This window comes from Carassius gibelio, chromosome A6 (genome assembly GCF_023724105.1).
Source record: "Carassius gibelio isolate Cgi1373 ecotype wild population from Czech Republic chromosome A6, carGib1.2-hapl.c, whole genome shotgun sequence".
Taxonomy (NCBI): domain Eukaryota; kingdom Metazoa; phylum Chordata; class Actinopteri; order Cypriniformes; family Cyprinidae; genus Carassius; species Carassius gibelio.
In genome coordinates, this window is record NC_068376.1 from 24,753,036 (window position 1) to 24,767,804 (window position 14,769).

Here is a 14,769-nt window from a genome sequence, read left to right on the forward strand (position 1 = left end):
CCATCCTTTAAGACTGGTTCCAAACTGGTTTGTAATTCCATATACAATTGCAAAAGAATATTTCCAAATGGAATTCTGTAAACAATTTTTTTTATTCCAGGTGTGGGTGTGTATGTGAGACACTTACTTCAGGAATGACTGATAGTCTTCAAACACAGCTTCACATCCTGGCCATTTGCAGACTCCGTGGCCATAGAGAGGGTGACTGTGAGGAGAATGATCATCCAACGATGATCTACAAGAAGAAAAGACACATTAGTGTGATATCAAGGCTGCTAAAATTCGATACACAACACATTCACGCATCATTGGAATCATTTTATGAAAGAGGCTAAAGGGTAATTCATCTCCATAATAATAATTAATTAAACATAAATGACTTATCCACTAAAATATGACAACTAATAAAGAAACCTTCCCCTTCCACACACACAAAAACACACACTGACTCTGACATGACCACTAACTACAACAGGAAGTGTGTGATTAGTGCAACCATGTGATCTCTGCTTTCAGCATAGCTGGAACTGTCAGCCTATCACCGCCTCTGAGCTTCCCGGTGCTGGCCAATCAATAGCCAATTATGGGTCTCCTCTGATGCACACAGAGGAATGCTTTGATCAAGTCAGCACGAGGCTCTGAGAGACAGCACATCCTTTAGCCCTGACCACTGAACCGTGGCCCCTTCCATCCACCTGGAGCAACAAGTGTTTTCCACAACAGGAAGCTCCCAAATCCATCTGGCTGCTCCCGCCAAGCGCAAACAGTAAACACACCCCACCTGTTATCAATTTATTCGCTTACACAGCGTCGTCAACAGATCAGTGCAGCATGCTTTCATATGAACTACACCGCAGGCACAAGAAAGCTTAGGAGCGAAGATCCACCTATTTATTTATTTTTCTCTCAATTTCATAAGCGTCATTTGAAACGTAGTAGAATTTAATATATTCCTGAATTAATATAACAAAGCTTAGACCTATTCAAACAGCAAACACTCAATAGCTTCACTTATCAGGATTTAATAAAAAAAGACCTTTAACAAAATAGGTATAAAACATGTTTTATAAATGCAGTGAAATACAAAAAAGACAAAACATACCAATTTCAAGATAATAATCTTATAACAGTTATATTTTCTGATTTAAAATATAAAAAGTGCCAAAAAACTAAAATAAACTAAAACATATGCATTAACATATTAAGGCAACCATTTTCATTTTTAATAAAAATATATGTTGAATATCTAACTGTTTTCTTTCAAACAAGAAACATGTCTAAGAAAACGTAGCCTATAGATGTATAAATTTGAAAAGTTTGAAGGCTTGTGATTCAGGAAAAAATGGATGACTAAAGTTTTAAATGATAACTCAGAGGAAGACTGAAAGACACCTTTAGTTTTCTTTCTACACTGACCTCATTCATTCCATACATAAAACAACACATACAAAGAGTCAAAGCTTGTCAGTGATCTTGTCTGTCTGTTGAAGTGTGTAAGTGTGGTAACTTTTCCAGTTCTTTATTTAAAAATAAGACAAACACAAAAAGACAAACTTGGATATATATTTAAATTATACAAGCAAAAAGGTGCTCTCTGTCTTGCATTCAAGGTTAAAAAGTAAAAAGGAACAATAAATAAATAATAAAAAAAAGTCCCAGCGCATCAAAAACACCACCACATGTGCATTTAGATCCTTCATTGGCTCTAACAGCAACAGCCTAAATGCTTTCCTGTGAGGCAGTTCGGCTCTGTCCTATCATCTTTCATTACATTACGGTTTAGGATTGTACTATCATGCACTGAGCATTTAAGTATCATCATAGCCAACCTAAAGAAAAAGAAGAGAGGTCTGACATCTGGAGAGCTCAGATGGGAACTGAGCACTTTGTCACAACACTATTACTCTGGCTCACGCCATCATGTGGGGAGAAATCATCAAAGACACTCCTCCTCTAAGTCTACTGGCGAATCCCCGGACCCCCGACTCAATCCTCTACAGTATGCCCAACCAAACGTCCCCTCCCAACCCCCATCAAATATTTTAATTATCATTTGCAGAGTTGAAGATCAATTAAAAGGAAGGTTAAGGGGCTCGTTTGATTATTTATCTTTTTAAAACAAATTGTCTGGGTTTTAATTCCCCCGAGTGTCGCATTCCTAGAGGATTCTGGGAGGAGAATGAAGTGGGGCGACTCAAACAGGGTGACACTCTTTCCCTTCCAATGACAACAACTAAAAATGGCTTAAATGGAAGCCATCTGTATATTTATTAAACCAGTCCCAGAGCCTGAAAAATGAAAGTAAATAAATAAATGAGCTATTGGCTCAGTGGGCTTGGGTCAGACAGCACACACCGAATTTCCAATCACCTTAGAAAGGTTCACACAGGTTCATGAGTGCTTTTTGTCCCTTATCTGAGCAGTGCTGGGTCGGGTGGACTGACACGTCGAAGGCTTTTATCATATTTGGGTGTGCATGTGGTGGTTGTCTCTGTGCAGGCACCAGCGGGAGACGATGGAGGCTGCTAAAAGCAGGGGAGCATCACGTCTAAACATGCACAAAGTGATTGAGTTTCTCTCTCCTTCCTTTAAGACGGAAGTGAAAAGACAGTGAATGATGCCGCTGGATGCACTTAAGGTTTTAGTTGCAGGCGTCGCAGCGACTGGCCAGATTTTATATGACACATGAAACGGCCTGCACGGTGCTTAAGACCACGGCGGTAAACCAATCTGAGAGAGCTAGGGCAGAGTCCATCAGCGCACAGCCGCCCGCCTGTTTCAAGACAAAGAGGGACTTGGGAAAACCGCATCAATTAAAAGTTCATTAACGTCCATGTGGAAGGATGACATTTCATTTCTTCCACTCAAAACCTTGGATTCCAAGCAACGAAGCTTCTACAGATTAAAAATGTATTAAATTTTCTTGGATACCCTGTAAGGTGTAGTGATGGAGCATGTGTTTGCTAATAAAAGAACATGGATTTTAATACTACACAGAAAATCATCACAGTGCCATGTTATTAGCACTGTCTCTTTAATGTGCTTTTGTATGTGAATAGTAATGATTTGGATGTATTTCCAGCACTAATTTGTCAGCTAACGGATGGAAGACCGAGGGGTGATCACCTGCTCCCTTTTTCTGACAGATCTGAAATACTCAGTCTACAAAATGTCTTCTTCACAGCATTAGTGTTAAACTGCGGTTGACGTCTTCTTTAATCTCTGACACAGAGCGAGAGGCATGGAGTGAAACAGTTTTCCAACATGTATTTTAGAGTGTTTCAAGCCTACTAAGGCACAAAAAAGTTGTGGTGTTGTGATGGAGCACTAGTTGTTTATGCACTTTGAGGAAACGGGGTGATAGACTATTACAATTCGAGGGAGAAAGAGAGAAAAAGAGCTAGAAAAATATAATAGAGTGGCTCTGATTAAAAAACTAGTGAGCTACCTATCTAGAAAGCATAACTGGGTGACTATTCAATTAGGGGAACCTTTCTGTCCACTAGTATGATGTCAAAGCCAAAGCAAACAATCATTCTAGTTTTAAAGAGTAGAGTTTAATTGTATTGTAGAAAGAAAGAAAGAAAAAAAAGAAAGAGTGCCTATTACCACACAGCATCAGTGACATTATTGCTAGTTTAAATAACCCTTGCCATGTTGAACCTGTCATGAACTCCATTCTGCTCTTCACTAGTTGAAAAAGGAGCTATACATATACATGAACTCTCCCTTTATCTTCAGCTTAAGCTTGTTTTGCAGCACTAAATGTGTTTTCATACGCATTGCTTTCATAATGACACGTTGGTTTTGATCAGCCAAATCTAAGTCAGATGTAAAGAGAGAGAGAGAGAGACAAATAAATGAGCTCACAGTGCCTGGAGGCTTCGCACCAGCCGTTCAAAGATCAGGCCTGAGCACATGAAAACAAGCAAATGTGTTATAAGCTAAATTAATCTCTTCCTTAAAGACAGAGCGATGCAATGCTTCCTCCAAATAAATCTTTGTGTCAGAGCTTTAAAGAGGCTTTACAGTGTTTAGCAAAGCTGTGCTGTGTTGTGCAACTGTTACATACAACTGTACTGAATTACCTGCTCTTTATTCACATTCTGCCACACAAAAGGCATCGATTCAGAATTATCACTTAAAGAATAATTGCTATATAATAACTGATATCATAAATAAATGAAATGAATTATTAGAAAAATAAAATGAATATTATTTGCAGTTGTCATAATAATTAAAAAGGAGATTTTATTTTCATGATTGTAATCTAACCATTCTAACAGTGCCATTCTCTCTCCCTGATGAACAAGACTAATCAGACAGACCCGGTCCTTAATGAAAATGCCTACTTCGAAGTGATAAATTAATATTCACATAGAGGAATTGCTCTGTGGGTACCTGTCCATCAATTTGGCTACCCTTGAAGGGATGTCCACCTTCAACAGAGGTAATGATGCCTCAACGATGCCAAGAAGTCAATATAATTGAATATATAAAAATCATTTTTCTTCTAGACTTCAACAGTGTCTCAAACTGTGCTAAGAAGTCAGTGACCAAAAGTGAAGAACAAACTTTTCTTCTCCAGTGGCTCAATGTCTGGGCGGTCTTACCCCTCTCTCTTGAGCGAGTGGCTGATGTACTGGCCGTTGGTGGATGCATGCTGGTTGTGGTTTTTGGGGGGAACGGGGGAGGGAGATGACAGGTCCAGACCCCGGTGACCGTTATTAGTCGCGCTGATCTCCTCCTTCACATGGCTGTTTGTCACCTCCTTCCACAGCTGCTGCAGTTCGGCTGGAATCATGCCTGCCACAAACAAATTGGATAATTAAATCAATTAACAGCTAATCTGGTTCTACTCATGGCATAATTAAATAAAAAACAAGGGCTCAGTAAACAAAAAGGGGGGAATTAATTATTCCACTACAGGCTGATACGCGGTGCCTGCCCTCTCGCTCTGCCATTTTCCCCTACGTGCTATGCGAAACGTGTTTGTGTACAAAAATTCCCTGGCATTCACGCACATTTAATGCTTGAAGTAAATAATTAGCATACAGACAAGGCATGAAATCTGAATAATCACCATTATTTCTTTGACAAGGAAGTCTGCCAGCTCTTTCTCACACACACACACAAAACAAGACCACAAAAACATCCCTCTCTGCGAGAGAGAGAGAGAGAGAGGGAGAAAGTGAAAGAACGAACAAGCCCCCAGGGTAATACTCTCGAAAGCATGTTAATGTGCAAAATGCTTAAAGTTTTGCACCGCCTCCAATTGACACAGACGACTTAAACCTCATTTAACAAGTCAAGCACACTGCGGCTCATGCATCCTTTGAAAAAAAGAGAAGATAAGTGGGAAGAAAAATAGCTTGAAGACAAGATGTTGCTTCAATTCTGTGATAGACGCACACAAACACTTACATGCACACCCACATACGCAAAGTGTTTCATGGAGCTCACTCTACGACTAGCGCTACCAGGATGAGAATTAGAAGAGCGAACACTGAAATTAGCCTACTTGAGCAGCCATGTTCTTAAAGGACCTACATCATATTCAGAAGCATTTGTATTTATTTAAATATTATGAAATGATGCTATGCATGTAATACTTTGGGGTCAGTATGATTTGTTAAAGTTTTTGAAAGAAGTCTCTTAAGCTCACCAGGGCTGCATTGTTTGAGCCAAAATAATTGTGATTTAGGGAAAATCTGAACTTTCAGCAGTCATTGCTCCAGTCTACAGAGTTACATGATCCTTCAGAAATCATTCTAATATGCTGATTTGGCGTTTAAGAAATATTTCTTATTATCAATGTTGAAAACAGTACTTTTTTCAGGAGTCTTTTGCTGCTTTTCTACTGCGTGGTACGACTCAGCTCAGCATGGTTATAGTCGCACCGCCTCTACTGCCACGACTCCTGAAAAGGAACGTCTGTACTTCCTCAACAATGAAACTTTTTGGGTTTTAAAAAAGGTGAGCTTGTTCAAAAAAATTGTGTTCGATCCTTGGGTGGCTGTGCTGATTTAAATCTAGTGGTTCTTTTGTGTTTGTGTCGCAAGTTAAGTGACGAAGGTAGTGACGAGTTTACATGTCAAGTTTTGGTAATGGTACGGTTCCTCAACCGAGGTGGTACAAAAAAAAGTTCCAGGTACTGTACCGAGTGGAAAACCCCTCAAAAGTGAATCGTACCGAGCTGTACCATGCAGTGGAAAAGTGCCATTTGATGACTTGAAAGTTTAAAAAACATAATTAATTATTTTTGTTAGTTTACTGTCAATTATAATCAATTGAATGTGTCCTTGCTGAATAACAGTATATATTTCTTTAAAAAAAATAAAATATAAAAAATCTTGGTGACCCCAAACATTTGAGCAGTACTGTATAATATAAAGATATTTACACAAATATATGCATTTGGACAAATCTAAAAAAGATGAATGTGATCTCTGAATAGAACGCACCAATTGTGTGAATTTACAAAGTTCTTTGTATGTTTTGTGACATTAAAAGGGAAGGGGCTGTTTTGGGCGGTGGGGGATCAATCGCTTAACATCACAATTAAATCGATTTTTGAAATGCAAATGGAGATAAAAAATTTTCTTGGTTATCTTCATTCATCTCCTTGTTTTCCTTCCCTCCTCGCTCTCTCATACTCTCTCCATCATAATAATTCTCTTTACAGATACCAGAACTGGCCTCTTTCAAGCACTCCAGCATAATACATTGGTGCAAGAATCGCTTAGTCTTAATTTATTCCTGTTGTGGCAAAATAATGGCGAGGTGAAGATCTCAATACGATCAGCAGAAAATATTTTTTAATTTGATAAGCTACTAAAGATTTTAATTATGCCAGTAATGGAGAACAGTAAGCTAATGAGGCGGCTAAGACTCCAGAGAGGGGGAGACAAAGAGACCGAGCGAGAGAGACTAAAAACTGTGAAATGAGTCTGGTAGAACTGCCATAAATTCACACAAGATCGTTTGCATATAAAAGAGCCAGCGGAAATTATTGCAGGACGAATCAATAACCTTCCCACGTGCCACGTGCCATCTTTTGCTTCCTTGGACTTTTTTGAGCCGTTTTGCAGTGTTTTAACGTCCTCATGAAACTCTGACAGCGATGTCCAAAGATATCGACTGGAATGTTTTTTTGTCTTTGCAGTTGTCATTGTGAGGGAGGGAAAACTTGCCCATGTGGATTCAAGAAGGTCACGGCGCTGGTGATTGTTTTTGGGTTTGGACATAGAGGGGAACAATCATTTTCCCCCCACTTAGTGTGCAATGACAGTGTGCAATGTATTTTTAGCCGACGTGCTTGACAGGGCGGCCTACTCTCCCTCAATTACGCACAAGTCCAGGTGACCCCGACACCACTGTTTACTGAAACGAATCCAAGCCAGACGAAGGAGGGGGAGCTGATGAGAGGGCTAACAGAGTGGGACAAAGCTGTCTTGCTGTGTCTGACACCCCTCATAAACCTTTTTCCTCTGTAGGTCTGTATCTCCATGTCTTGGTTTCCATCCCCGTCTCTATCTTTCCCACAGATGCATCTCTCAAAATTGTCTGCATATATCTTCACATGACCTCTCAACCAATCTGGCAAACATCACAGCATTATCGTCATTTAGTAGCAGATTTGTTTCACAGATAATACATGATAATTCTTTGTCCTCAAATCCATCTCTCAAACTCCAGATCGCTTTAACAGCCCTAAAGTCATTTTTCAGTGGTACACATCCTCTCATTAAAAGCCAAAGATACACACGTGTGCTTTTAAAAAATGGATGTCATTGAGACGTTTGACTGATCGCTGGTGATGCAACTCAATTTTTACCACAGCAGGTAGCGGCGACACCCAGACAGGGGCCCCGAACTCTCGCTTCAACCTTTTCCTGTCCTTGTACCTCGGTACCCTGGTGACCATGTTTGAGCAAGCGGAAAGTTGATTTAAGGTTCACAACCACATTAGTTGTGGCCCATCAGCAGCCTGATAAAAAAATGCTGTCGCGCTCAGGTCTTTCTCGAGGAGACCGCCGTCACGCCACTGGGGGCAAACTGACACTACTATTAGTTTATTGTTCTGTGAGGCAGAGATCTTCTCTCCCTCCTGTTAAAGGGGTTATGATCACCGGGGCCTTTGATATGCAGCCCTTAGGCCTAAAATATGTTCCTCCCTAATGCTACAGAAGCTATTAAACAGTGCCATACAGCCAGTCAATCAATCACTGCCAGCGAGGCCGGACGAAGGGCCGGAGTCCCCTGATGGGTCACATCGCACTTCATGCCTGGTCACATTCACTGCTTTCATATTAGTGGCAAATTTGTCTTGTCGGTATCCTGTGGCCCTTGACTGGACAACTTAACTAATGTGCGGCTGGGGATGAGAATGGACTCTAGAACTAGAGGGATTCATAAGGTGTGTGTGGTTGGGTACAGATTTAGATGAGAGTGGGCTAACAGTGTGGAAGATGAGGGACAAACACACATGCGGCAGCCACGTCGATGCAGACGACCAAGCTTCTTTTGCCTTAATTCTATTCTGTTACCAAAAAATGTAGTTTTTCACAAGTGTAATTTACTCAAGCAAAAATTTCAGATATTAATTTGACGCTTTAACAAGGAATTTTTAGTTTTCCATCAAATTTCAGCGAAATGCTAAAAAGGTAAACTACAGAGATAAATAATAATAAAGAAATGCTAAAAAGTGTAAAATTTTAAATTAAATATTTTTAAAATAATTAACAAGTCACTAAAAATATCTTTTTTGTCACATATAAGTAAAAAAAAAAAAAAATCAGAATGATCAGAATGACTATTTAGAGGATTCACACCATATTTAAATGGTTGATACTCCCAAAAATTTGCATTGTGTACGTGGCACAAGAGAAATGGTTTAACTGTATATTACGCCTCATCTGTGCGCATTACTTGAATATTCATCTGTTCTGTTTATTTTCTCACTCTATTACTCAAACTGCTAAGTCCACTGCTTTTTTTTCTTACTGGACCCAGTTTATGATTTTTATCTCCTCCAACACATTGTTATAATTCATAGCAGACTTCAGTTGACCCTCTCCAAAAAAATTACATCAAAAAGTCCAAAAAGTGATCCAACCTCGAATACAACGATCTAAAACACATTGTTTTGATTGAAGTCTCAGATGTCTGCGCCCGTGCCAGAGAGCTAGCTTGCATACTTGTAAACAGTCTTTTAAATCTAGTAGAAAATGACTGGATGTGCCTGTACATTAAATGTAAAGCTGTGATGTAAAAAGATTTTTATTTAAACATCAAAGTCAAAGGGTCCAATAAATAAGCCAATTTCAGCCCATGTCGCTGGCTGAGTAATCTTGCTTAGTAGCTTGCCCAAGCACATAATCACCACGCTCACATAAGGAGCTAACTCAAGTTATCACACCAATGCTAACTACTTAGCTAACTACTGAATGTTGTAGATTACATCTCGCGAATGGAAAACTGGGCTGCTGGAGCATGAAAGAATGCAGTGGACTGTGAAAGAAAAAAAAGGTCATCAATAACTTTTAACAGTGAAGCAGAAAATGGGCAGGACACACACACACACACAAACACACACACACACTGACAAGTGCTTTAATCAGGGTATGAAATTACCCCCCATTCCAGCCAAATCTGGGCCCAAATTTACTAGCCACTGTAACAGGTGACCTGTAAGATATCTCAAACTGACATTTTTAACAAGAAATCGCACTGCTTAAACACAAAAAAAAAAAAACTCATTTGATTCTAGTGATGAATAAAGAAAACAAAAACCTAAAGTGAGTTCAAAAATAAGTGTCTAATAAAAGAAGTTTATTTTCTACTCTGTTTCCTATCACTTAACCACCAATACGATTCAAGGAATCCTAAAACTATTTACCCAATCAGGCATATCCACTATCTTGGACTAATACTAGACAACCAGGTTCTAAACTAGGAAATAATGTACTCTTCACTGCCAAGCACATTTATATATGCACATCAGCATGTGTCCTGTCCCATTTTCAGAACTGTCCACTGATTGGGCCTTGCATGCTTGCAATGTTCCCTGGGTAACGGCTGCTCTGAGATGTCATCCAATCACTTGTTAGAGTAAAAAAATAATTCTTCACTAAGATGGCCGCCTGTCTGTCACTAGCCTGTGGCTTCTCATCATAAAGCATCGCCTCGCCCCAGCCCCAAGGCAACCTGGGTATGTGGAGTGGATCAGCTTTCCGAGTATGCCCTGATCAAACAATAACAAGACTGAACAAACACAGTTTGTATTTGCGTGTTACCCAAGCACCCACTCCCCAACCTTTATACGGCCTTATCTTGTTATGGGCTTGTTTGTCTTAGCCTGGAGAGAGTACAGTCAGCTTTCGAAAGAAACAAAAACAAAGCTCAAAACAAAGCCAGTATGAATACAGTCTTTGTCATTCTGTTGCTGCTCCTTAAGTAAATATGACAAAGAAAATAAAGCAATACACCTCCTGGAAAAACACCTTTTGACTCACTGACTGCTTGTGAAGTGATTAATCTTTGACTAGTTTAGTGGGCTGAAGTTAGAAAACAATGGTGCTAGTATGTTTAGGGCTGAAGGAGAGCCAACATAAGACATTAGAGTTAAAAGAGAGAAATACTGGATTCATATGTGATGGAAGTGTGGAACATTTTCTGGTTCTAAAAGAAATAAGCAACAGAAACTATAATGTTAAAAGAACATAAAAGCCTATTCTCACCAAGCACAATATTTCCCCTAATTTCGCATGCTTGTGTAGAATGTTAAAAAATCAACACTAACTGCAAAAAAAGAAAAAACATTTTCCTTTTCATTTATGTATTCATATGAACTTTTGATCATTAAATGCCCATCCCCTGAATTTAGCAAAAAAATTAAATAAAGCATACTCCAAGCAGTGTGATAAGAAGTGATATTTTCTTGGAGGCTGCTGAAAATTCATGTTGTGAATAATTTTGTTGCACTTTTTTTTGTACATTTTTTTTTTTTATCTGTAATTCCTGTTGCTCTCAGTGTGACAAACCTCTTAAGGGGTGATGGATGTGTCTGTGCTTACCCTGAGTGAGGGAGTGCAGGGGCAGAGTCTGGTTGGGCTGAATGGACAGCAGGCCTTGTCTCTGCAGGCTCAGGAGATGCTGCTGCTGGAGCTGCTGAACCTGGAGCAGCTGTTGCTGGAACGCCAACTGCTGCGCAGACACCTGCCGAGGGAGACGGAGAGAGGATGAGAGGTCTACATATCATCCTCACACTCACAAACAATTACGTCAACACATGCACAAACATACTTATTCATTCAGGGCTGCTAAAGATACACACACACACACACACACACACACACACACACAAAGAGGCATGGACAGGTACATTCCCACATTCGAGTCCCCTCTTAATTAACGAGGAGTCAGGGAGGCTCATGACAAATAATGAAATGTTGTTAATCATTCCTAATACGAGCCACATGATTTTAATTATGGCCATTCATAACTCCGCAAACAACCTGTGTCTGAAAAGAGCTGTATAATATTCTTCATCGTCTAAGTGCAGAGCCAGGGGAGCCAACCAATCGTCTCCTTTGGATAAATCAGGACTGTGAAGTAACAGGTTAACCGTGCAATAAGAGGAGAGTTGAGCAATGTGTGTGCGTTAATATTGTATACTGTATGATTCATTCTCTCATTACAGTATATTGGGAGTATGGGGTCGGCGGCTCCCTACTTAGGGCTGTTCGGTCCCTGTACGACCGGAGCAAGAGCTTGGTTCGCATTGCCGGCAGTAAGTCAGACCTGTTCCCGGTGCATGTTGGACTCCGGCAGGGCTGCCCTTTGTCACCGGTTCTGTTCATAATTTTTATGGACAGAATTTCTAGGCGCAGCCAAGGGCGGGAGAGTGTCCGGTTTGGGGACCATACGATTTCGTCGCTGCTTTTTGCGGATGATGTTGTCGTGTTGGCATCCTCAGACCAGGACCTTCAGTGTGCATTGGGACGGTTTGCAGCCGAGTGTGTATCGGCTGGGATGAGAATCAGCACCTCCAAGTCCGAGGCCATGGTTCTCAGTCGGAAAAGGGTGGATTGCCCACTTCAGGTTGGTGGAGAGTTCCTGCCTCAAGTGGAGGAGTTCAGGTATCTTGGAGTCTTGTTCACGAGTGAGGGAAGGATGGAACGTGAGATTGACAGACGGATCGGTGCAGCTTCTGCAGTAATGCGGTCGCTGTACCGGTCTGTCGTGGTGAAGAAGGAGCTGAGCTGTAAAGCAAAGCTCTCGATTTACCGGTCAATCTACGTTCCTACTCTCACCTATGGTCATGAGCTGTGGGTCATGACCGAAAGGACAAGATCCCGGATACAGGTGGCCGAAATGAGCTTTCTCCGTCGGGTGGCTGGGCGCTCCCTTAGAGATAGGGTGAGAAGCTTGGTCACTCGGGAGGAGCTCAGAGTAGAGCCGTTGCTCCTCCACATCGAGAGGAGCCAGCTGAGGTGGCTCGGGCATCTATTTCGGATGCCTCCTGGACGCCTTCCCAGGGAGGTGTTCCAGGCACGTCTCACCGGGAGGAGACCCCGGGGAAGACCTAGGACACGCTGGAGGGACTATGTCTCCCGGCTGGCCTGGGAACGCCTCGGGGTCCCCCCGGAAGAGCTGGAAGAAGTGGCTAGGGAGAGGGAAGTCTGGGCGTCTCTGCTTAGACTGTTGCCCCCGCGACCCGCCCCGGATAAGCGGAAGATGATGGATGGATGGATGGATATTATTATTATTTTTTTTTTTTATAATGTGAAGTGTGCCAGATATTCAAGATCAAGATATTTATGCATAAAATAAACACAGTCAAATTTGATTGAATGTCTTGAACTGTTACAAAATTGACAATAAGGTTCAATGCATTGATATTTTAAATATTAATATTTATTTAATTTTCACAACATATTTTTAATTCTTTTCATGTTAATGCCTTAACGGGTTAAGATTCCATTAACATTCTTTTTAACACATTTATTGAATATTCAAAGACGGTAATATATCATTTACATCTGGACAGATGGAATGGGGTTTCAAGAAAAAGGAAAGTAAAATAGGACTGGGGAAATTTTGAGAGGAAGAGGGGGGAGTGTTAGTAAAAGTGGAAGGGAAATAGGGAGAAGAGGGTGTTGAAAGACTGAAGAAGAGGGAGGAATGGGCGAACGGACTGTTGCGTTGTCAGAACGATAAATTGGAGGAAATTATCTAACATCCCCAGTCACCTCTCAGTCAAAACAAATGGAAGATGTGTTGGAGATGCAGGGCTGTTGACCCATTCTGTTGACCCCTTTCAATGTTAACATTGTTGTTCATGACCTCCTCGTTGCATTATAACAATGGCTAAACATCAGCCATAATCACAGGACAGTTCCTTTGAAGGTTTCTGAGGGACAGAGTTAAAATAAATGGACCCAACGGTCACGTGTGTGTGTGTGTGCATGTTTGTTGGTACATTAAAGTGCAAACTAGCTTTGCCAAGCTGTGTGCCGCACCCTCTTCCCAAACACAGGATGCTTCACTTTGTGTTTATTTCTCCAAACAGAAGGCACACAAAAAAGGTCCCGAAGCACAGCAGTGAACAGGTCAACCTTTAGACCCAGAACAGATCTGAAACAGCCTGATAAAGTGCTCGCTCTTTTTTTTTTTTCCTTTCTCATTTATGGTCCACCCATCATCGTCAAAGGTCTGTTTCTTTTTCTCTCTCTTTCTCTTTCTCCCTGCTCTAACTCTAATCATGAGGCTTTGGACATACAACTGTTTTAATGTCATTGGTTAGCGCAATGGTAGTGCAACATATGCATGCTGTGGTGCTCCCACAGAGAAGCAGGTTCAGTTCCAGGTCGTGTCCTGATCACATTACCCTAGTCTTCTTTTTCATTACCAGGACAATTAAAAGCAAAAAGTCCATGGAAATTGACAGAAAACACAATGTTGACTTTTATGTAAAATACTCTTTACAAATAAAATTATGTAAGAGATCTATTTCTAACTTTAAAAGGCTCAAAATTACATGAAAAAAAAAAAAAAAAAAAACTATTTCAATTGATTCCATTCGGATTTGATTGGACACTATTAGAGTATCAGCTTGTGATAAAAATTGCACCACATTATAAAGTGTGTTTATTTCCATACATATGTCAGCATGAACCACTCGAGATCTTTCTTGGCACACAAGTGTTAACCGAAGTGTTAATGCCGGCCCAGCTTGCAAACGGGAGGTTAACTCGGAGTGGCACGCGAGAATGGCAAGAACAGAGAGGATGACAACATGATCCAGACTGACGCTGGCAGGCCCTTTTATTGCATCTTCTCTAATCCAAAGTTAAAAATCTTTGAAAACCTAAGAAATTGTGTTGTCTTTTAAATAAAAGAGGCACAAAGCAGCAGCAGGGGGTTATTGTCCGACCCCCGTGGGGGGAGTCGCTGCAACAATTCGTATTCCATCTTTTGATGACTGCACGAGAGAAAGCCGAAGGAGGGGGAGAAAAGGAGCGGGCGTGCGAGAGAGAGAGAGACAGAGAAAAACACGCGCAGACGGAGGAGAGCCTCTTGAGGGCTGCATCAAATTCCTGTGATCATACATAATACTCTTTAAAATGGTGTTTTTCTTCCTGTTCATCACGTTCCATTCAGCTGATCAATTGTTTCTTCTTTTGACGGTGCCACCCTCTCTCTTTCAGCCCCCCTCCTATTTTAGAGCCCCTTCCCCTCATCTGTCCTTCTGACACGAGAGAG

The 14,769-nt window shown here is 40.9% G+C and overlaps 1 protein-coding gene across 13 annotated transcripts in view; it reads right to left on the minus strand.

Annotated features, from left to right (window-relative positions):
- The window catches only part of LOC128015851 (forkhead box protein P1-B), a 172,310-nt gene that overhangs the window by 24,083 nt on the left and 133,458 nt on the right, over positions 1–14,769 (minus strand). For all 13 annotated transcript variants that reach the window (XM_052600054.1, XM_052600053.1, XM_052600049.1 and 10 more), the window contains 3 exons: positions 11,079–11,220; positions 4,614–4,806; positions 128–235 (listed from right to left, as the gene is read on the minus strand). In XM_052600054.1, coding sequence (XP_052456014.1) covers positions 128–235; positions 4,614–4,806; positions 11,079–11,220 — 443 coding nt within the window. The remainder of the gene's footprint in view (positions 1–127; positions 236–4,613; positions 4,807–11,078; positions 11,221–14,769) is intronic.